We start from the raw sequence: 20,828 nt of genomic DNA, 5'->3' as shown, positions 1-20,828 counted from the left end.
AGGTGCTTGACAGGAACATAAATTCAAACAGGGGAATTTCTTACTTGGCATAAGAAGTTTTTCAGTGTGAGAGCAGTCAAGTGTTGGAGCAGGTTGCTCGCGGAGATGGGAGAATCTACATTCAGATTTTTAAGACTCAAATGGACAAAACCCTATGCAAATAGTTCAGCGTTCGGCATCAGCTGTGTTTTGAACAGAAGATTTGGCATCAGTCTCCTGAATTATTCTGTGATGCTATCTGTAATAATTTTAATAAGTTCTGATATATACACACAAAAGTTGGTTTTTCTCCAATGATTATGAGCTGTGCTAGGTCTGGAAAGAGTTGCATAGCTTAAAGTGTGACTTCAGGAGATGCGTTTCCTTATTTTCTAGAAACAACATTATCCTGAGATTGCAGAATCTGATGAAGTTAAGGGTAAAGGCTCTGAACTGAACAGAAAAGTTAGGCAAGTTGCATTAACAATTGAGAAGAAAGAAGGAAGAAAACAAATAAAGGTACATTTATTTAAGAATTCCAGAAGTTTTATGTCTTTTTTACGAAAGAATGCTTTGGGTGGTAGGAAAATCTTGCTTTTTTGTAACCTTTATTACAAGTGCTTCTTGTCAACTTAATTTTTCCAGGATTACTCTGGACACAATTTCTCAATTTCTATTATTGTGAAATAATATTCATGCTACTTAAGTCTACAGAAAATGTCTCTGGAGTGTACAAATGGCACAAAATAGCTATATTAATATTTAATCAATTCCCAGCTGCTATATTTTACCAATTTTACTATTTTAAGTAATTTTTGTGTTATTAATTTTATTGTTATTTTTACTAATCTACTCATATTTTGACTATATTTTACTGACCTTACTGTTATATATGCTGAAAGCAGCTATTTGATTTTTTTTAGGTCTAGAAAAAATTTAAATCTGGTGTATAAACATCGGGGTAATTGACATACTGACTTTCTGAATATCCAATGATTTTCAAGTATGCATTTAATGCTATTAGTTATATATCGTTTAAAAAAAAAAAAGAAATACCCATGGAAAAATTTTATCTGCAGAATAGCTAACATAAATGGGTTTTATTTTTAGGTTGTTACAGATGCTCCAATAATGAGGAGGCGATGGCAAGACTGTACGTGTGCTCAGTGGGATATAAATTGTACATTTCTAATTTGGGTAAACTGCCTTTGCTAAATCAGCTTGATTTAAGAGCAAATTCAAAGATTTGGTCAGCAGTGTGTGCTTATGTTCTAACCTGCATTTTGTGTGGTTTATATGGAAAATTTGGTGGATGAACAAGTTCTTCCATGGGCAACATAACTAGAAAGACTTGGTTTATATGGCTTCGTTCTCTCTCCCTCTTTCTGTCCCAGTTCTCCTCGCTTCCCAGGGTCCTTTACCCATGATTTCTTTTTACCTGGTAACTGCTGTAGTCTCTGCAGTGCCAACTAGTCATGAGCATTCTGGTAAACGGGGCAAAAGAAGCAGATTGGAGTTCCATGCACGTCCAGAAAGCCAGACATGATTCTTGAAGTGCAGCTATAGCTCTTATCTGTAGAAGAAAACATTCTATTTTACTTGTCATTGATACAAAATTGTAGGAATGTGGTGTGTATGAGACTTCTCCACTCAGTTTAATCTTTCAAAACTCATTGTAGTACAGTATCATCCCGATGGACGGACAGTACAATTGCTCATCACTTTAGGAAATGGTTAAAAACTGGCATCCTTCTCAGACCTGCATGAAAAATAAAGATTTGAATAAAAACTAATGTACTTAATGTAAATGGTGTCTTAAAATAGCTCACTAGAGATAATGAGAACTAATGACCTAGATTAGCAGCGCAATATTCTGAAGAGGAGAGATACCAGTTTTGAATCTAGGAAAGTATTTTAAAATAGGTTGAATCTCATTCAGAATATGTTTATTGACTGTAACCTATTGGTTAACGTGTCTAATTTTGCACATGGCTATGTGGCATACTACTATATTTATAATATTTATATCTTTTAAGACATTTATGTATGTAATTATAACCAGAGTATGAAATATTTAAAACTTTGTTATTAATTTGTAGTTCATATTTAATTTGCTGTCACATAATAATGCTTATGAATTATTCTTATTATTTGTAACTAATAGTGTGCAGAAACAGAGCTAGTTGAAACTGAATTGCAGTTTTAGAACCCCCCTCTATCAAGATAATGTCCATTGTGCTACATTTCAAGCGTGTTTGTTTAGATCCTAATGCAGATGACAGCCCTTCAAAAGCTAAAGTTCAGCATGTGGATGCATCACTTAGTAATGAAGAAAAAACAGAGTGTAAAAATAAGGGTGGAAAAATGCCAGATTCTATTGAAGGTAAGAGAAAAAATGGGGGTTTCATTTTTATTTTTTTTTTCTAACTTTCACCAGTACGTGGATTATTTGCTCTGTATGTACCTGTTCAGAACTTCTGTAGTTGTGTTCTGCTGTAGAAGGTGAATTTGTGCCGTGTGTGGATGCATTTAGGGTCTATGACAGTGGAAAGACTACTCCCGGTGTTTGCAAAGAAAACTATACGGTTTTGCTTAAAGTCGACAGGTTCTTTAGAACAGAAACAAAATGGGATTCATAATTTGAAGTTTCTACTATGCGTATATTTGGGGGAAGGGGCACAGACTCTTTTTGGGCACTTTTCTTTGGTGTCTGGAAAAAAATGGGAACAGCTGCATGTCAGTCTTTCTTTAGAGCACAAGAAGAATAAAAAGCAAATCGATGGGGTAGGCTGGATTTTTTTGACATCTGAAATACTTGAATAATGCTTAGTTTTTTGAAAACAAAACCAACATTAAATGTAAAAATCGGTGAACGCTGCATAAACAAAGAAACATCAGTGATGTTTCTCCTTTGTCATAAACTTAATGCCAAAAGTGAAATTAGGGTTCTGACTGAATGCATTATAATTATTCTCATACAGACTATTTCTGATCACAAACGCAAACTTGTACTTCATGGCCAAACCAAATCTTTGATTTTTAGGTTTGTTTTTTATTTTATTTTTTCACAAGACACCTTGCTTCCTCCTACAGGTTTTATTGATGCTATCTTTATAAAAAAATTCTAAGCAGTGTTTTTAAATCAAATTAAATTAAATTTTAAAATAAATATCAGAAATTTTAAATTAAAATATCAGAAACTCATTACTAAATATACTGGTTTTAATGTTTTAGGTGAAAAGAATGTTCAAGAGGAGCAGGAAGAAGGTCAGGAAGAACCAGATAAGGAGTTTGAACCTAATAAGGCAGTTGTAAGCAGCAAAGGCGGCAACCCCGAAAAGTAAAGTAAACAAAAAAAATCCACCACCCCCAAAACACTTAAAGGTTACTCAAAGGAAAATGTTGTTGATAACTGTCTACATTGGATTTGCTTAGAGTATGCCGTGTGGTAGAAAGGCATGCTATAACAGTACCATGCTTGTCTTCTGAAATTGTACTCAGCTGTAAACTTCTGTTCTCAACAGAAAACCTGATGTCTGTAAAGTGACCTCAGATTTTGCTCTAGATGCAACTAGTTTTTAAATTTAACTGTGTTATCTGTAAGGCATAATCCTCATGCATAACAGGTTCAAAAAGTATGTTCCTTCATGTTTTAAAAAGCCTCTGTTACGGTTCATATCAGATAGTTAGGGTTGTATATGAACTGATTTTAGAAGGAACAGTTAGTGAATAGCTGTAGCAATTGGGGCTCATCTTTATAGAAGATTTCATTGAGGCACAATAAGTATTATGTGCGATTCTAAAATGGTGAAATTGTGCTTGCTGTTTGTAAGTGTCCTATTATCAACAGTATTGTGAGTTTAGTTTGAACTATCAGTTGATAGCTCCAACATCAATCATTTCTCTGCAACACCAGGAACCACAGGAAAGCATTCGGTAAGGGAAATGCACGCATGAACGCAAATGTAAGACTTTTTTTCCAACAAAAGGAAGATTTAGATTAGATATTAGGAAGAAATCTTTTACTAATGAGAGTGGTGAGGCACAGGAACAGGTTGCCCAGAGATGTCGTGGATGCCCCATCCCTGGAAGTGTTGAAGGCCAGGCTGGATGGGGCTTTGAGCAACCTGATTCGGTGGGAGGTGATGGGGGTTGGAACTGAATGATCTTTAAGGCCCCTTCCAAGCCAAACCATTCTACGATTCTATAGTGCCATGAATTAGTTCTTTGGTTTTGCTCTAATGACATCCCCTTGTAATGTTTCTTGACCTTAAACCAGTAGTATCTCCCAGGCATGGATGGCTCACACCTTTTGCTTGTTTACTGTTACCCAGTAAAAGGAGAAGTTTTCTTGTTCCTGAAAAATCTTTTTGTTGAACTTCTGCCTTTCTATGGGGCAACCACTAAGGAAAAGGATTGATTGAAACCAGATTCAAGTCCAAGTTTATGAATATTTGTGTTCATCTCTCTGGCTTTCAAATAACTGTAACAGTTCTTCATCTGGAGAGTGATCTAATTTGTGAAAATATCAAATATAGGGAACTAATAAAAGCTCAGGTATCCACATACTGCTATTTCTACCTGACACTGATCCTCGTTGTGCAGTCCTGTACTTAAAAATTTAAGAACACCATCCTTTAGAAAATCACTTAATCCAGTTCAGATAGGTCTTGGATAGCCAACCTAGCTGAACAGCCAGGTGTTCCAACAAGAGATTGATTTGGAAGTTAGTTACTAAATTAGGATTTCAGTTTGTTCTTTAATGTTTGTATTTGTGAGACTTTGAGAGCTCTGAACTCAATATATAATTTCTTAAAAATAAGATTCTAATTGACAGCAAGCAGTGGAATGACATTTCTACCTAAAGATTCTGCAGTATCAGTCTGAACTATTCCATTACTTCTAATTTCTTTGTAATGAAGTTCTGCACAGACAGGCATCCAACGATGTAAATTATTTTCAGTTCATTAAGGTTATCATCTGGTTTTATTACAGTTTTGATTCCTAAGTTTTCAAGAAAGAGGAGGGCTTGGGCTTGGCAGTCATAAGGTTTTGGTTAATCTAAAAAGCAACTGCTCTCAGCCCTTGTTCCTGGGCCTGCAGAGGGATGGAATGCACGTATAATGGTTGTAGTTGCAGAGTAGTGCAAGTATGTAACTTCAGTCATATGAATCTTTGTATGCCCAGTACCACTGTGGCTGTATAAACACTTCATTTTATAGCTGAATTTTTGTGAAGGGAAGTTTCTGAAGTGCTGATAAAAATCATACTGTAATTCGGGGCCTTCTCTTTCTGCAATTCATACAAAAAGCTTACAGCTTTTACTGCCGATGTCAAACTTTTTTCTTAACTGTGGGGTTTAGAACTTACATACCAACTCATCACACCAAAACCCCCCCCATAAATGATCTTTACGATGGTATCTGAGACCGCTTGGATTTCTGCAAAGAAATAATATGTGGCTTGTCAGAGCTACTGTAGTAGTGTGTGTGTCAGGAATTTAAACTGATTATCAGTTATTGACTGGCTACATATTTTTGATAGATCAGCCAACTGCACATTGTCTTACTTATTTATTCTGTCTTAAGGTGTGAAACCAATAAACAATCGCAGGAAGGACACAAGGAAGCTGAGGTGAATATTCTTCTGTTAATGAGTTGTTCCAGTTTACAGATAGTTGAGGAAATCATTAATACATGACTGGCAATGATGTTTGCTTTTGCTTGTTCAAATTAATAATATTGACAATAAATGAGCTACAAGTTACAGACAAAAACTATTAAGAACAAGTTTTTCCTACTTTGTCATGAAAACACACGTACATGTTTCATACAAGCACCTACAATTTAATTAGAGGAAGAACCTACAATAAGCACAATAATTACTATTTAATTCTAGTTATAGTTAGTGCACATAATGGATCTCTGGCTTTTTTTTTTTTCATCTTAAACAGCAAGAATTTACAGCGAATCCTGAAGATTTCACTAGTAAAGAAGAACTGTTGGGTTATTTGGTGAGTGTTAAATCTTACCTTGCAATGTAATTTTTAAAAAAAAAAAAAAAATCACAGAATTACTAAGCTTAAAATATAGCAAGTAACATGAAAGCGAAAATATTGACAGTCTGCTAATCTAACAACATATTGTGTCAGAAGATAACGTTCAGAATAAATTAAATATCGCAGAATTTATAATTTAACTGTTGATTCTAAAGTTGTTGGACAAGGTAGTAGTTTACAGTCTGAGGAATCACTCCCATTGAAAATTAATCTGTTTTTCTCAACTATAATTTTAACACCACTCCTTAAGTAAAATGAGCTTTTTTAATATATTTTTTTCCTTTCTTTTATAATTGTTGTATCATTTTCAAATGAGGAATTTGGAAAGCTGTCATTCAGTAATGGAAGGAAACAGAATGAAAAAGCAATCCAAGATATGCATAAAGGAAAGAAACAATTTTCAAAAAATAAAATACAAGTTGTCTACTTAACGCAAACAAACAGAATTCATAAACAGACCTGCAGTTCTGTTAATTGTGCACAGTGGAAGTATTTTCAGCAGACCTTTATTAACTTGGACAGGAAGACGATGCACGTAGTGTGCTCTGTGAGGGCTGTTAGTGCTAGAACTTGCTGCCCTCCTAGAGCTTGAGAGTTTCAAGCACTGCTTTTTCCTGAGGGTTTTTGGGACAGTTAGGATAAGGCAAGGCAGCACGTATTTATAAATTCAATAGTGTTACGGCTTTCTAGAAAGATGGGTTATACCTCTTTTGCCTTAGGGAAGTTGTGTGCCTTCATTTGTGTGCAGGAATCTTGGGAAGAGATCAAAATTGTTAAGAAGCAGCATTTTCCTGCATGTATTTCCAGGCATGTTCTTCGGTTGTTTCTTGTCAAAGGATTGTGTGTTGAGTAGCTGCAGCTTCCTTCTTTTAGGCTTCTCTTCCATTCCGACTCCCCATTCCCAGTTTCTGGGATTAAAAGTAAAAACTGCATTTGCTTTGTAAGTTCTGTCATATCTGACGGGGTAGACATAAAGAATGAGGTTCCTCTGGGCTTTCTTTATACCTGCTGATACTATTAAGCTTTTAAAGGGAAAATTTTATAGTGTGCATTCTTTTGTTTTTCCTAGCAAAGTTTTGAGATACTGAATGAAGGCGATGCTTCATTTATCCTGGAAGTTACACAAGCTCTTACAGAAGCACTGGTGGAATATCGTCAGCGGGCTGCATCAAACAAAGTAATGTGGATTATGCTTTAGTTTTGTTCTACAAATCTAGAGATTCTTGCAAATATGCGTTTTTTTGTTACAGGTGGTTTAATTAAACAAAATTGCTGTGGAGACTGTATTGTAAGTTTTGCCCATTGAGTACTTAGATTTTTGTAGTGAGTATAGGATAAACGTAAAGCTTTTCTGTCGAACACTCTTAATACTTTCTGTTCAAACATGCTTTCTTTTTAATAGAAAGTAAAAATCATTTCGTCTCTTCTTTCCTATGCTTTTTCTTACACTTAAGTTTTTCTGCTGTTTTTTGTCCCTTTTGAATTTCAACTTGAGCTTTTCTCATCTCTGTTCACCTCCATGACATTCTTTGTTCTGTATCCCATTTCCGTTCCCAGTCTTCACTTCATTCACCGTGTAAGGAAACATTATCAACATCGGTTTCTTTCTTAAACGACTTTTGGTCCTACTCCTTGGGCTGTTTCCTTAGAGGTGTCTTTCTCCACTATTAGAAACCCAGATTTTCCCTTCTCTGCTGTTACATTTGATCGACTTGTCTTTACATAGACATAGTTTTGAGTACTTCTTTGGGGCTGCCGTAGTTGCCACATTCGTTCCCTACACCTCCAGTTTACATTCTATTATACCATAATCTCCACAGTTTCCACACTTGGAATGACTTTTCATTCCTGTATTGTCAACAGGGATGATAGGCGCTTCCCTCTTCTTGGTGATCCGTTCAACATCTTTGCCATAGGAAACATTATTCCTTATCCCTCCCGGTGTTTCTTGCTGAACTGTCAGTGTTGAACGACTCCTCATTCACCACAACAGCCACTCCTGCTACTGCAACCACTTAACTGCTTTTTTATTTAAAGAGGGAGCTTAAGTGGAAAATGCTAAATGAGGGTAAGGACCAGCCAACAGGCTGGAGTGAATCAGAGATCGTACTTCAAGAAAAAAGGTCTTGTTTTTATTTTTTTCTATTTTTACGGTCTTCAAAAGCTTTTTTTAAAATTGATTTTGGAGTCCTGGATTGTCTTCGTTTCCCATGTCCCGTCTTCCCTCTATGGCCCAAAGGCAGTACTTCTCTATCATAAATTTGATGCCGGTAGTTTTCATTACATGTTTACTGCATTTTAATTCATTGTTAAGCTTGCTTTCACCTTATTCCTTCTGGGTTTTCCATATAGGATTTTGTTGTTTTATTCATATGGAAAGAGGGCAAAATCTGACATGTTACAAAATAATCAAGTTCAAACTGAAGGAACTTGTAACCTGCTAGTTGTAGAAAAATATTTTCCCACATTAGGGTTTTTTAGTATTCTCACCTGTGGTCATGCAACTGGTAATCTTTCAATTCAATCTTTTATTCTGCATATAAAATGCTTCCTTTGTAGACCTGAGAGGTTGAGAATTAGGCTTTGAAAGTATCACTTCTTGGCCTAATGCAGTGCTTTTTCAGATGCAGAGAGGTACAGTGAGCAGTGTATGCATATCTAGAAGTCCATTAGCAGCTGCGTGATTTTCAGAGAAAAACTTGTTTTTTCAGATTTGGTAGCAGAAATACCGCTCTTTTATTTGGTTTGTGATCATTAAAAACATAGTAGTTCATCATTTCGAGAGGTTGTCTTAATGAAATTCTGAACACGATTTTTTTGTTCAAACTCCTAGGACCTCTTAGATACTGAATATAACGGAGAAGCAGCATTGGAATGTTCCCCAGAAGAGTCTGACCTGACTGCAGCAGATGTTAGTGACTCGGATACTGGTAATGTTAGCTTTGCAGTCTTGAACATGCTTTAATCTTAAAGCTGAACCTTGCATAAATTTTAGTAAGCCTTTTCTTCCTGCTTCTCTGAAAGCAAAGCTTAGGAGCAGAATAAAAAGCTGAGGTCAAGTTGCATAAATTAATAGTTTTGTGGGTTTTTTTCCATCCTCTACAAATGTTACAAGTGCAGACTGTTCAAAAAGCTTTATCCTACTTAACTCTTGGATTTAGGGACAAATTGAATTAGTATCGACTCTGACTTTCCTCTGCCCAGAGGCAACTGTTTCTACAGAGGCTTTCAAAGTTTAACCCTGGCTTTTTTCTTTCCCTCCTCTTTCTTTCCCTTCCTGGTGGAGAAGAAGCTTAGTGCAGACTTAGTCCAATCAAAATGTTAGTGGAAACAAATTACGCTGTGTATTATTGATAATTCTGTTTAATACCCAAATATTGCAACTACTTGGCCTCAATACTTCTCATTTATTTTTTCAAATAATCTTTGGTTTATTTGAGGCAATTTTCTTCTTGATATAAACAAATGGTTATTTCTCTCAAGAACAGAAAGTACAACCATGTGCTTGGAGAGGCGAAATACCCAGAATACTGGTGAAGCTGTTTTGAATGATTATTTTTTTCTGTGCGGTGTCAATTTTATTTTTTTTCTAGGAAGCTTAGGTCCTGAAAACCTCAATTTATGCAATGCTAAAAACAAACTTTGCAATGACTTCCCAATATATGAGACTTGGAAGGTCTGGTTCCTTTTTGTTAGCATAACTGAAGTAGCTTTCACCTACCTCCCCATCTTGTTTCTCCAGGATTTTCTGTAAATGGAAAGCATTCCTGACTCTCAGTTATATGAAAGTGTAGCAAAGTCAGATGTGAACCTTACCAGCAGCACCGTTGTGCCAGCTTGGGAACGCTTGTTTTGAAACACCTTGTTTAGAGAAATAAGTAAGGAAGGGACTTGAGACTCTTCTCTTACTGACAAACAATATTTCTCCTCTTTAAGGTTATTCAAGCAGCCGATCAGCTATGCAGTACTTGACAGTAAATGGAGATAATGAATGCCAGAACTTTTCAACTGGTTCTTTGGAAACAGCGTATGAGAATAACATCACTACTGAATTTTTGAACAGTGTCAGAAATATGAATGTTGAGGAAGTTACTGCTACTCTACACAAAACAGCAGCAGCAAACCCAGCTTTCCGAGGTAATTCATGTATGCGTGTATACACACACAGACACACATAAAACCATACGTAACATAATTTTGTGAGCTCTTGAAATATTACAGATTACATGGGTCAAAGAACTTTGAGGTATTAAGGAGAGGTGAAGAAACTTTTCTTCCTCCGCTTTACCTTTTGCAGGATCCGGTTTAGGAATGGTAATTCAAAATGGCTGCCTTCCCATGGAGGTGCTGATAACTGCTGAATTTCTTCTTGAATTCTTTTCTCATTTGTGCATAGTAACATTTCCATGGTGAGAGACGATAAACTAAAATCAAGCATTGTTATTAGAAAAAAGCAGTAATTTGTGTCAGGGAAACCCTGGTGAGACACTGGTTAGAGGAATGCCAGCAGCAAAGACATTTTTACTTCTTGATTCCTGAAGGAACGGTACTTGCACAGTAACACAGAAATAATAATGAATTCGAGACAAGTAGCCGTTTTTCTTTTGCTCACGGTTTCTGTGGCAGCTACTAAGCCTTCCCACATCTCCAGTCAAATGCTGCCCTTTCTTCAGAAGCTTCCAGTGTACATTTCTAAGCTTCTCAGAGTGTGTTTAAGATGATCAGGGTAAAAAAAAAAAGAATGCCTGAAGTGCATTGTAAAGAGGAGCTTAAGGTGTTCTTTGCCTGAGTGCTTACTTGAGAAGAAACTGGAGAGACCACAAGTGCATGCCAGAACCTCTCTGTGGGCCTGTACATGTGCACAACTCAGCAGAGTATCTGTGGAATGGAATTCCAGAACAAATTGATGACAAAACAATTTATTATTTTCATGGCTTTAACCCTTTGGTGAGTACTACCTGTTCCTAGGGACCTCTGGGACAAAGTGGTTACGTTTATTGATAGCAGTGATTTCTCCCGTAAAGCTTCCTTTGGAACCTGAAAATTTTTGGGTGGCCCATGTGTTTCTCTTCTATGTGTATTTTTTTTTTTTGAAAGCTTTTTTTGTTGTACGTTGCTCACGACTGCTTGCTCACTGTCCCCCACCCCCAGCAGCTGGACTGGGAAGAGAACAGGAGGAACAAAAGTGACAAAACTCGTGGGCCATGATAAAGTCGGTTTAATTAAAGTGAAGGGAAGGGGCGGGGGGACAAATGATGCGAAGACAATTGCTCAGCACTTCCCAGGAGCAGACTGATGCTTGCCTAGCCATTCGTGAGCAACAGCCATTTTGTGGGCCGACCCCACCCCTTTGCGTCCCCAGTTTTTATCACTGAACAGGATGTATGGAATGTTCTTTGGGCCAGTTTGTCCCAGCTGTGTCCCCACCAGTCTGTTTCCCATCCCCATCCTACTCACTGTGGGAATGTAGAGTGGGAAAGAGGGAAAGCCCTGATGCTGTGCGAGCGCCCTTCAGCAATAGCCAAAAGACAGGTGTGTTATCATTGCTGTTTTGGCTGCAGATCCAAAACACAGCACCATACAGGCTGCTATGAAGAAAGTTAACTCCATCCTGTCCAAAACCAGTACAGGGATCCAAGTGGTCCTTGAAACTGCCAGCTTCTCTCAGACAGTTGAATAGAAACAGCTTAGAAAAAACATGCAGGGATTGGTGGATGCCTGGAAAAATATGATCTGCTTAGGAGTGGTTGGGGGAGTAATGAATAGAGCTTTTGTGATGAGAAATCCTTCCTTGCAGACTTTTCTGGAATAGTTTGAAAGGGGTCAGCAAAGGAGTCAGGTGAAAGTGATCCAGTTCCTGTAGTCTGTTTGGAATTCTGAGAAGCTTTTGATAGATACTCTAATCAGAGGCTTTTAAGGAAACCAAGTGGCTGTAGGAAAACAAAAGACACCAATTACACGGATAAAGGGATAAGTATCTGTTTCCCTCATTTCAGATAAAGGGCTTAATTGCTGCAAAAGGTTTAGACAAGGCAACAAAATATGAGAATATCTTGCATATAAGAAGCAACAGAAAGCTAGGACTCTTCTTGGCCTGGAAAAGAGATGTCTGAGAGATTCGTAAAAATCACAAGATTTACAGATTCGTAAAATCACAAGTGGATGGAGATGACAGGATTCTATCGCTTCCAATCACTTTTGATCCATAAACTTGGAGTAGTGAGGGAATTAAACTTCAAAATGGACAGAAAGAAGTGGTTCTTCATGCAGTAGGTGGAAGATCTATGGAACTCCTTGCAAAAGCATGCTGTGGATATGTGAACGTTACGTGTCTTTTTGTCCTCACTGTCTGGGCCAGACTGGACAAGTGTTTGGAAGTGTGGAACCCATTGAGGGCTACTGCCATATCAGACTTGGAAAGTTCCCTGAGCTGAAGGTGATCTGCGGTTGGGGGAAGAGAATATTCCCACACCCTACCAATCGTCAGGCACATTTGCCTTGCACTCACTCTTCCCTTAGCATTTGTTTATGGCCACTGAATGGTTATTACCACCACTTAAGCTGTCTGTGTGTTGCTTCTACTCCTCTCCCCCTACTAAAGTCAGGGGCATTAATTTCAGCAAAGCAACATGGCCTTCTGGCTTGTGTGCAGAAGAGGAAACTTTGACTTGTCGTTACAGTGGTGAAATCAAGCGCTTCTGGTCGTGCTTTCCTCATTATCAGATCTTTGAAAGTTGAGACAAGAATAGAGGGGCAAGCTAGAGTCTTTACTTGGTGATGCAGTGGCACAGGTTGCCCAGGGAAGATGTGGATGCTCCATCTGTGGGGGTGTTCAAGGCCGGATTGGATGAGGCTTTGAGTGACCTGATCCAATGGGAGCTGTCACTGCTAGTGGCAGGGGGGTTGGGACTGGATGATCTTTAAGGGCCCGTCCAACGCAAACCATTCTATGATGCTATAATTTAATAAGAAAAGATACAAACTCATCTCAGCACCTAAATGTTTCAGTACCACTTGTGCTTTCTAATGTATTTCATCATCGAACCATTTATTTTCTGGTTTTGTTTGTTTGCCTTCAACTAAGGAATTGATATACCAAACGTTATAAGGATCCTGACTGAAAGTGGAACTCTGAGAAGACCAAGCAAAGGCGGCACACAGTGATATGGTAGTTAATAGAGAGAATACAGCAATGTTTACTTTCTCTAAGTTTGAGATTGTTATTTTACTTAATATGAACTTTGTAGCTGATTTCGCTATCTACAAAATTTTGGAGTGTTAGTGAAATTAATAACTTATTTGGGGATTCTTGGTATTTATTTCTATAGCTGTAATGTCTGTATTTGTAGAAAGTTTGTAATGCTCATATTTGTTCTTTCCATCTTAAGACTTCCTTTAAAAGAGGTAACTTGTTTTTCTAAACATCTTTAAATACCAGCATTAAATGCTGTCAGTCTGGTTGTAAGTTGAGAAGTTCCTGGATTATAGCCAATCTCAGGAGCCTAGATATTATAATTGGAAGCTTTAGCAAAGTCAGCAGAGGTTGGCCATGCTTGCAAATTCAGGGATGCATCCCCAGAGATCCAGCCAGACTGTGATAAGAGGCACTGGTGTGATAACGAAAGTATCTTTTGTCTTCTCTTACCCCGCCGGTCTAAGAATGACATGAAAGCTGGCTTATCCTGTCCTTCAATTCAGACTCTTTTACCGTGAACTTTTTCCCAACTAAAATAGTGGTGGTTTTGACTGAATGGAAAGGTCAGTGTATTAACGAGTACTACTTTTGTAGGATGATGAAAAATGTTTTGGATGGTTACAATTTAGTGTGTCTGGGGGGGGCGGAAGATTAAATATTAAGTTGGGTAATTGAAATTTGCTTCCTGCTTGTGATGTTGGGTAGCATTCCGTGGTTCTAATTAAAGCCTCTCAGCTTTGCCGCCAAATGCTGGTATAACATAGACATGCTGGGGCCAGATGGTAAATGAACCTTTTAATGTTAACTTACATTTTTTGGAGATCTGGATGGAATTGAGACTCCTCATCCTGCTGGTTTCACATCTCCATATTGTGGAATCGAAGATGCCATAAAAGTAAGATACCAAAGAAAGCAACAAGGAAATTGGTTAGTTTTGTCCTGTAAACAGATGCAGGAATTAAAATACTTCAGTGATGATTGAAGAAACTAAAACACCAAAATGCTGCTTTAAAGAAATCGTGAAGAATTTCTAGAACGCCTCTAACTATCTCGTTCCTGTCAGAAGCAGAGCTGGAAGCGCAGAGCTCTTATGGCTCATTTGCTCTACGTTAGGGACAGTGTTAATGCCTGTTTAATGAAGATGAAATTGATCAACATAAACATCAGCGGTTCTGTTTCTGTAACGCGGAAAATGGAAATATCTATGTTTCCAAAGGGCAGAATATTCTATTAGTTAAAATAATAGAATCAGAATATTCAGCTGTTGTAAATGGGCACGTCTAGAACACCTTCTTTTTTCTCTTGCTGTGGAATACCTCCAAGTGGAAATAAAGTTAAATTGAAATTACTTGGATTCGAGTGGGTTTTATTTTTCCCTTGGGTTGAGGGGACTGAGACACAGACTCCTGAAATTGTATTAACAGAAGACCCTTTGTTTCAAAAGCAGGCTGCTTTTATACAACTCTGCTAAATTTCCAAAACCGTGGCGTTATCTGATTGGTTACTAACAACGGTCCCCGCGCTCAAACTTCAAAATAACTGGTCGACGGGTAACTAATCCCTCGCTGTTCATGCGCAGTCCCAATTCCTCCTTTGAGCATCAGAAGGCTGTGACTGTCTCTTTTGGTCTTCTGTTGACAGGACTTTCCGTAGGTGCTTTCCCGGCAATGTTCCTGTGTTTTCCGCTTCTTCAAGGTTGCTCAAAGGCGGTCTTCGGCGTGGCCAATTCTCTGTGCACTACCCATGGAGCAGCGCGGCGGTGCCCAGAGCAGGGCGGGGGTGGCCGCTTGGCTGCGGGAGCCGGGGAGCCGCATGCTCCATGAGCCGGCACTGAGGGAAGAACGCCCCACGAGTCCCCCTTTTTGTTTTTTGACTACGGCTATAGCGTTAAAAGCTCCTTCTGACTGCCTCCATAAATGTTGCATAATACAAAGAACTATCATTAACGTTGTAAAAACCATTAACAAAATTATTCCACCTCTTGATATGATTTCTTGAATCCACTATTCGATCTCGGCCTTTCTTTATTAACTGTGCAAACATTTCTACTCTTGTTACAATAGTTTTTTACGGCTGATTAGACAAAACCTGCTATTCTACGATTTTTAACTTTTCTGCTTCATGCTTCACCCATTGCATTATCAATCCCACTGGCTGAAAGTTCTTATTAATGATCAAAAAATCCAGCGAACATCCGTACACCACACGATGTGCTTGCCTGTTGTTAATTGCTGTTTCAACTGTCTTAGGGGCTTCTTCTGCCTCCTTTGTTAGACATCTCGGGGCTGTCAGATCAGTGTCCCCTTTCAACAATTCAAACAAAGGTTGTAAGGTCAGATGATCAATTCCTAGCAAATTTCTCTCCTAGTTAATATTTCCTAACAACTTCTGCACATCATTACGTGTTCGAATGTCCACTCAAAGTGATAACTTTTGCGGTCTGATAGTATGTTCTAATATTTTCCATCCCAAATACATCCACAGTGCAACACTCTGCACCTTTTCTGGTGCCATTTGCAATTAATATTTTTGCAACATGTCACATAATTCCTGTTTATACCTCTCCAAATTATCTTCCCCCACCGCTAGTATATCATCCATATAATGATACACTAATAGCTGTGGATATTTTTTTCTGAAAACCTTGTAAGGCTTGGTCAACGTGAAGTTGACACATAGCTGGCGAATTTTTCTTCCCTTGTCACGTAAGGTTTTGAGTTCCCTTGTTTTATTAATGTAAACGACACCAGCTTCTTTCCTGACGGTGGCACTGTTGAAGAGGCTGAAGGCTAAATGTGCAGAATCTCTTAAAATCTCCAGATCCATTCGAGCTTGCACCTTAGGGGTAGCAAAGGGGCTTGTTCCCATTAGGTGTTGTACTCAGCTGTTGTAAATGGGCACATCTGGAACACCTTTATTTTTTCTCTTGCTGTGGAATACTTCCTAGTGGAAATAAAATTAAATTGAAATTATTTGGATTTCAGTGGGTTTTATTTTTCCCTTGGGTGTGGGAGGAGCACACTGAAAGCAGAAAGACGTCTGAATCTATAGCGCACGGATATAAAACAGTTTGAAGGGGATGCTTCAGGGTGCTGCTGTACATCTTGAAGACAGCTGAGAAAACCAAACTGCACAAGAATCACCAAGTCCCTGCTTCTGGAAGTGTTTTCTGATAACACAATCTAATGCAGTGTATTCCATTGTACAGTTATTTTCCTCTTAAAACTTCTTTTTTTTTGTGGCGAGACTGCAGAAGAATGATGTTATTTTGTTCTTGCACCTGCCTATGGTTTGTGATAGCTCGGTATATTCTTATACTAATGGAAAACTCTGTCTCTTCTGAAACAGTTTCTAAGGATAATGTTTCACTTGCGCCAGAATCGTGAAGTAAGGCAAAAGGGCGTTCTCTTTCCTAATGATGCTTAAATGATGTTGCTGACTGTATACAGTTACATATGTTTGGACTGTGTTGTGGTTTAATCCCACTCTGCAACTAAGCTTAGGTCAGCTGTCCCGGCTATACTCACTCCCAGCTTCCCGTGCACCTTTGTGCTGGCAGAGGTGGAGAAAAGCTGAAAAAGTCCTTGACCGTACAAACACGGCTCAGCAACAACTCAAACATCAGTACATTATCGACGTTATTCTAAATCCAAAATGCAGTGCTATACCAGCTACGAAGGAGAAATTAACTCTGTCCCAGCTGGAACCAGGCCGGAACATTTCTCACAGTAACAGCAAGGCAGACATCTGGGGTGGCTGGCGAATTAACAGAATTGAAATGAAATCAACAGCAAGAAAAACTAAAGCAAGACACTCCATTTTTCTTTTAGTCTTTTTTTCTTTTTATCTTAGTTTTCAGTGTTTGGCTGGACAGCTGAGAGCTTTGAGGAAGTGATCTCTAAACAAAAACTAGAAGTATGAGCTGCTTCTCCTAAGATCTGCGCTCCAGACCCTTCGTCAGCCTCACTGCGCTTCTCTGCACACTCTCGGGCACCCTAATGTCCTTCTTGCAGCAAGGGGCTCAGAACTGAACGCAGTGTTTGAGGTACGGCCTCACCACTGCTGAGTACAGGGGAAGGACTTCCCTGCTCCTGCTGGCGACACCATTTCTGATACAAGCCAGGATGCTGCTGGCCTTCTTGGCCACCTGGGCACCCTGCTGGCTCATGTTCAACTGGCTGCCGACCAGCAGCCCCAGGTCCTTTTCCACCAGGCAGCTTTCAAGCCACACTTTCCCAAGTGTGGGAAAAACTTACTCTTCCTATGAATAAGAAGCCTGAGCCAAGACATCTCTGATTCCAATCCTTAAAACGATGTAATGCTTTTGGTGATGGGCCGATGACACCTTAAAGTGCTGCTGTACTGTTAGCAGTCATCCGTGATGGTTCAAATCAAAGCAGTGTGGTGTAATTACCTCAGTGACTTGACGGAGTCGGTCTCCTGGCTGGTGCGTCAAGGCGAGATCTCCCGGTATGGTCTGAGGAGGTGAAGTGAGAGCTGGAGGTTACTTTAAAACTGCTTGAAATCCCCCATGTAAAAGCACAGCCCTCTGCCCAGGAGGTCTGGCCGCTGGCGTAAGAAAAATCAAAGGATCGTTAAGGTTGGAAAAGACCTCTAAGATGATTCAGTCCTAGCATCAGTCCAACACAACCGTGCCAACTAAACCACATTCCGAAGTGCCTCGTCTGCATGGTTTTTAACACCTCCAGGGCAGGAGACTCCACCGCTTCTCCGGGCAGCCATTGCCACTGCTTCAACACTCAGGAAAGAATGAATAGTGAATATATATTGGTAAATGTATATCACTATATATACTTATTAATACTATTAACAGATACTATATGTTATCGATTACAATACGTACTATGTAATATAAATAGATAATTTTATGTTTATTAAATATTATATATAACATCATGTATAGGATGGGATAGAAGATAATACATAATGTTTATATTTTACATCTTTTTATATAGTATTACATATGATTATGTACAGTATGTATATTATATAGTATTATATATAGTATGTACATACTATATAAATATACTATATGCAACGGTATATGTATATATTATATATAGTATTTATAGTTCTATATTATGTAGTATAAAACACAAATTGTATCTATTATGCAATAGCATATATATTATAGACTGCTCCCCCCCGCATTTCCCCGCCGCCCCAGGCGGTGGCGCCATCGCCCCGTCCCCGCGGGAAGGGGGGCGGGGGCGCGGCGCTCGCTGGCGGCGGCCGCTCACGTGGGCGGCCGCTTCCGGGCTCGGCGCCGAGGGGCGGTAGGGGCTCGCGCTGAGGCGTGGTTGGTGAGTGCCCGGCGGGGCGCGGGGGGAGGCGGCGCCGCGCCCGGTATGCATGTATTTATAAATTCAGTAGCGTTACGGCTTTCTAGAAAGATGGGTTATACCTCTTTTGCCTTAGGGAAGTTGTGTGAATTCATTTGTGTGCAGGAATCTTGGGAAGAGATCAAAATTGTTAAGCAGCATTTTCCTGCATGTATTTCCAGGCATGTTCTTCGGCTGTTTCTTGTCAAAGGATTGTGTGTTGAGTAGCTGCAGCTTCTTTCTTTTAGGCTTCTCTTCCATTCCACCTCCCCATGCCCAGTTTCTGAGATTAAAAGTAAAAACAGCATTTGCTTTGTAACTTCCGTGGTATCTGACACGTGTGTCCACGTGTTTCTGTGTACGTGTGCCTGTGTGTGCGTGTGTGCATGTGTGTGTGTGCCCGTTTTGTGTGTGTCTGTGTGCGCGTGTGCCTGTGCGCGAGTGCCTTTGCACGTGTGTGCGCATGTCTCTGCACACGTTTCTGTGTCTGGGTGTGCACGTGGCCGTGTGCGAGCATGTGTGTCTGTGTTCACGCGTGTCTGCAGGCGTATGTGCAAGTGTCTCTGTGCCTGTGTGTGTGCTTGCCTGCGTGTGTCTGTGTGTTTGGGCACATGTTGGTGTGCGAGCACATCTGTGTCTGTGTTCACATGTCTGGAGTTGTGTCTGTGTGCACGTTTGTGCATGTGTGTCTGTGCACATGTCTTTGTGTGTGAGTACGCTTGTGCAGCGCATGCCTGTGTGTTTGTGTTCATGTGTGTCTTCAGGCATGTGTGTGCATTTTTCTGTGTGCAAGCGCATGTCTGTGAGCATATGTCTGTGTTTGTTCACGTGTCTGCGGTTGTATCTGCATGTGTGTGTCTGCCTTTGCATGTGTGTCTTTGCATGTGTGTCTTTGCATGTGTGTCTTTGCATGTCTGTGTGCATGTGTCTGTGCGCGCGTGTCTGCGGGCGTGCATCTGTATTTGTTCACGTGTGTCTGCAATTGTCTGCATGCTTGTCTGTGCATGTCTGCACACACCTGTGTGTGCATGTCTGTGATCGTGTGTGTGCACATGTGTCTGTGTGCACATCTTTGTGCTTGGTGTGCGTCTGGGTGTGCACGTCTGTGCGTGCGCGTCTGAGTGCACGTGTGTCTGTGCGTGTGTGTACGTGCGCATCTGTGCGCATGTCTCTGTGTGTCTGCATGCGTATCTTTGTGCACGTCAGCGTGTGCGTGTATGTCGCCATGCGTGTCTCTGAAAAGCACTTTCACTTCTGTAGCTCAGTGTATTTGATATTGTATCTCTCCACATTAATATGTGCAAAGCAGATGTAGTTGTCTAGTTTGAGCTGGATGTTGTTGCTCAAACGTGGCTCGTATCCTAATTTTACTGCCTTGTTTTGCGGACCTTCAGGTTCACGCAGAGGACTTCAACATTTACATCTGAAAGATAACAGATATGAAAACTTAAAAAGAGAAGCTAAAGTTCGGGTTTTGCATTGATTCCAGTAGTGGATTTTGGAAGATGATTGTATCGATATATTTCACTTACAAGTATGTTTTCTGTCCATCATCTGCTTTCCCTAACAGGAACTGTAGCTTTGGATGAATTACTTGGTTGATTTCAAGCACTACTTCATGTGTCGTTTTCCTTATTTTTTAGAAGAAAGAGTAAAGCCCAAAAAGAAAGAGTCGTGCAAAGGGTAAGAATCAAATCAATGGTACAGCTTCTAATTTCATAAGTGAGACAATGTGAGTCCTACGCCTAATCCAGTATTAAGTTTTTAATGATGGAAGAGAAAACTTTGGATTGTGTCTTCCTTGAAGATGTGTAGAGAAGCTTTTATAGGAAGGTAGCAGTGCTTTGAATTGAGAAAGGTTGGTTGTTCATTGTAAAAACATTGTCATGTGAATAACCTCCCTGGAATTCTTCACAGGAGAAGAAACACAGAAGAAATTGAAACTGAGGATTAGTTTGGTTTAGCCTTCTTTTACTGGTTTTAGTCACCTAAAAGTGCTGCTAGGCCAGAGTAAAAATATCAAAGAGGAGAAGCCAGCCATCAAGATACAATTTGGGGATTTTGTTTTCGCTGCCTCTTTAAATATAACAAGCAGACATTTTGGTGGCAGAACAAAAAATTTTAAGTACATGGATTTCAAATATGGAGTCTTTTAAAAGGCATATTGGCTTTAAAACTTGAATGCTTAGAGTTTTTTTCAACATAGTGTAATTTCTGTCAAAGTAGTGTGTCTTAAAAGGCACAAAGTATTTTT

The 20,828-nt window shown here is 39.5% G+C and overlaps 1 protein-coding gene and 1 long non-coding RNA gene across 4 annotated transcripts in view; both read left to right on the top strand.

Moving 5' to 3' along the window:
* The window catches only part of LOC128851464 (uncharacterized), a 36,786-nt gene that overhangs the window by 7,275 nt on the left and 8,683 nt on the right, over positions 1–20,828 (top strand). Inside the window, exons 7-16 of one of the 3 annotated variants that reach the window (XM_054060519.1) lie at positions 376–498; positions 1,090–1,176; positions 2,230–2,362; positions 3,214–3,319; positions 5,568–5,613; positions 5,933–5,992; positions 7,107–7,214; positions 8,871–8,967; positions 9,974–10,174; positions 13,122–14,580. In XM_054060519.1, coding sequence (XP_053916494.1) covers positions 376–498; positions 1,090–1,176; positions 2,230–2,362; positions 3,214–3,319; positions 5,568–5,613; positions 5,933–5,992; positions 7,107–7,214; positions 8,871–8,967; positions 9,974–10,174; positions 13,122–13,201 — 1,041 coding nt within the window. In that variant the 3' untranslated portion in view covers positions 13,202–14,580. Of the gene's footprint in view, positions 1–375; positions 499–1,089; positions 1,177–2,229; positions 2,363–3,213; positions 3,320–5,567; positions 5,614–5,932; positions 5,993–7,106; positions 7,215–8,870; positions 8,968–9,973; positions 10,175–12,033; positions 12,155–13,121; positions 14,581–20,828 lie in introns of those variants that run through there. The other 2 variants (XM_054060521.1, XM_054060520.1) reach the window with 2 other exon arrangements.
* The window catches only part of LOC128851465 (uncharacterized), a 4,969-nt gene continuing 2,650 nt past the window's right edge, over positions 18,510–20,828 (top strand). The window contains exons 1-2 of the long non-coding RNA XR_008448849.1: positions 18,510–18,556; positions 20,145–20,257. This is a non-coding gene — a long non-coding RNA (uncharacterized LOC128851465). The remainder of the gene's footprint in view (positions 18,557–20,144; positions 20,258–20,828) is intronic.

This window comes from Cuculus canorus, chromosome 2, assembly GCF_017976375.1.
Source record: "Cuculus canorus isolate bCucCan1 chromosome 2, bCucCan1.pri, whole genome shotgun sequence".
In the NCBI taxonomy this organism is placed as follows: Eukaryota; Metazoa; Chordata; class Aves; order Cuculiformes; family Cuculidae; genus Cuculus; species Cuculus canorus.
Note: the sequence above shows the minus strand (reverse complement) of the source record. Positions and strands in the feature narration are given on the sequence as shown.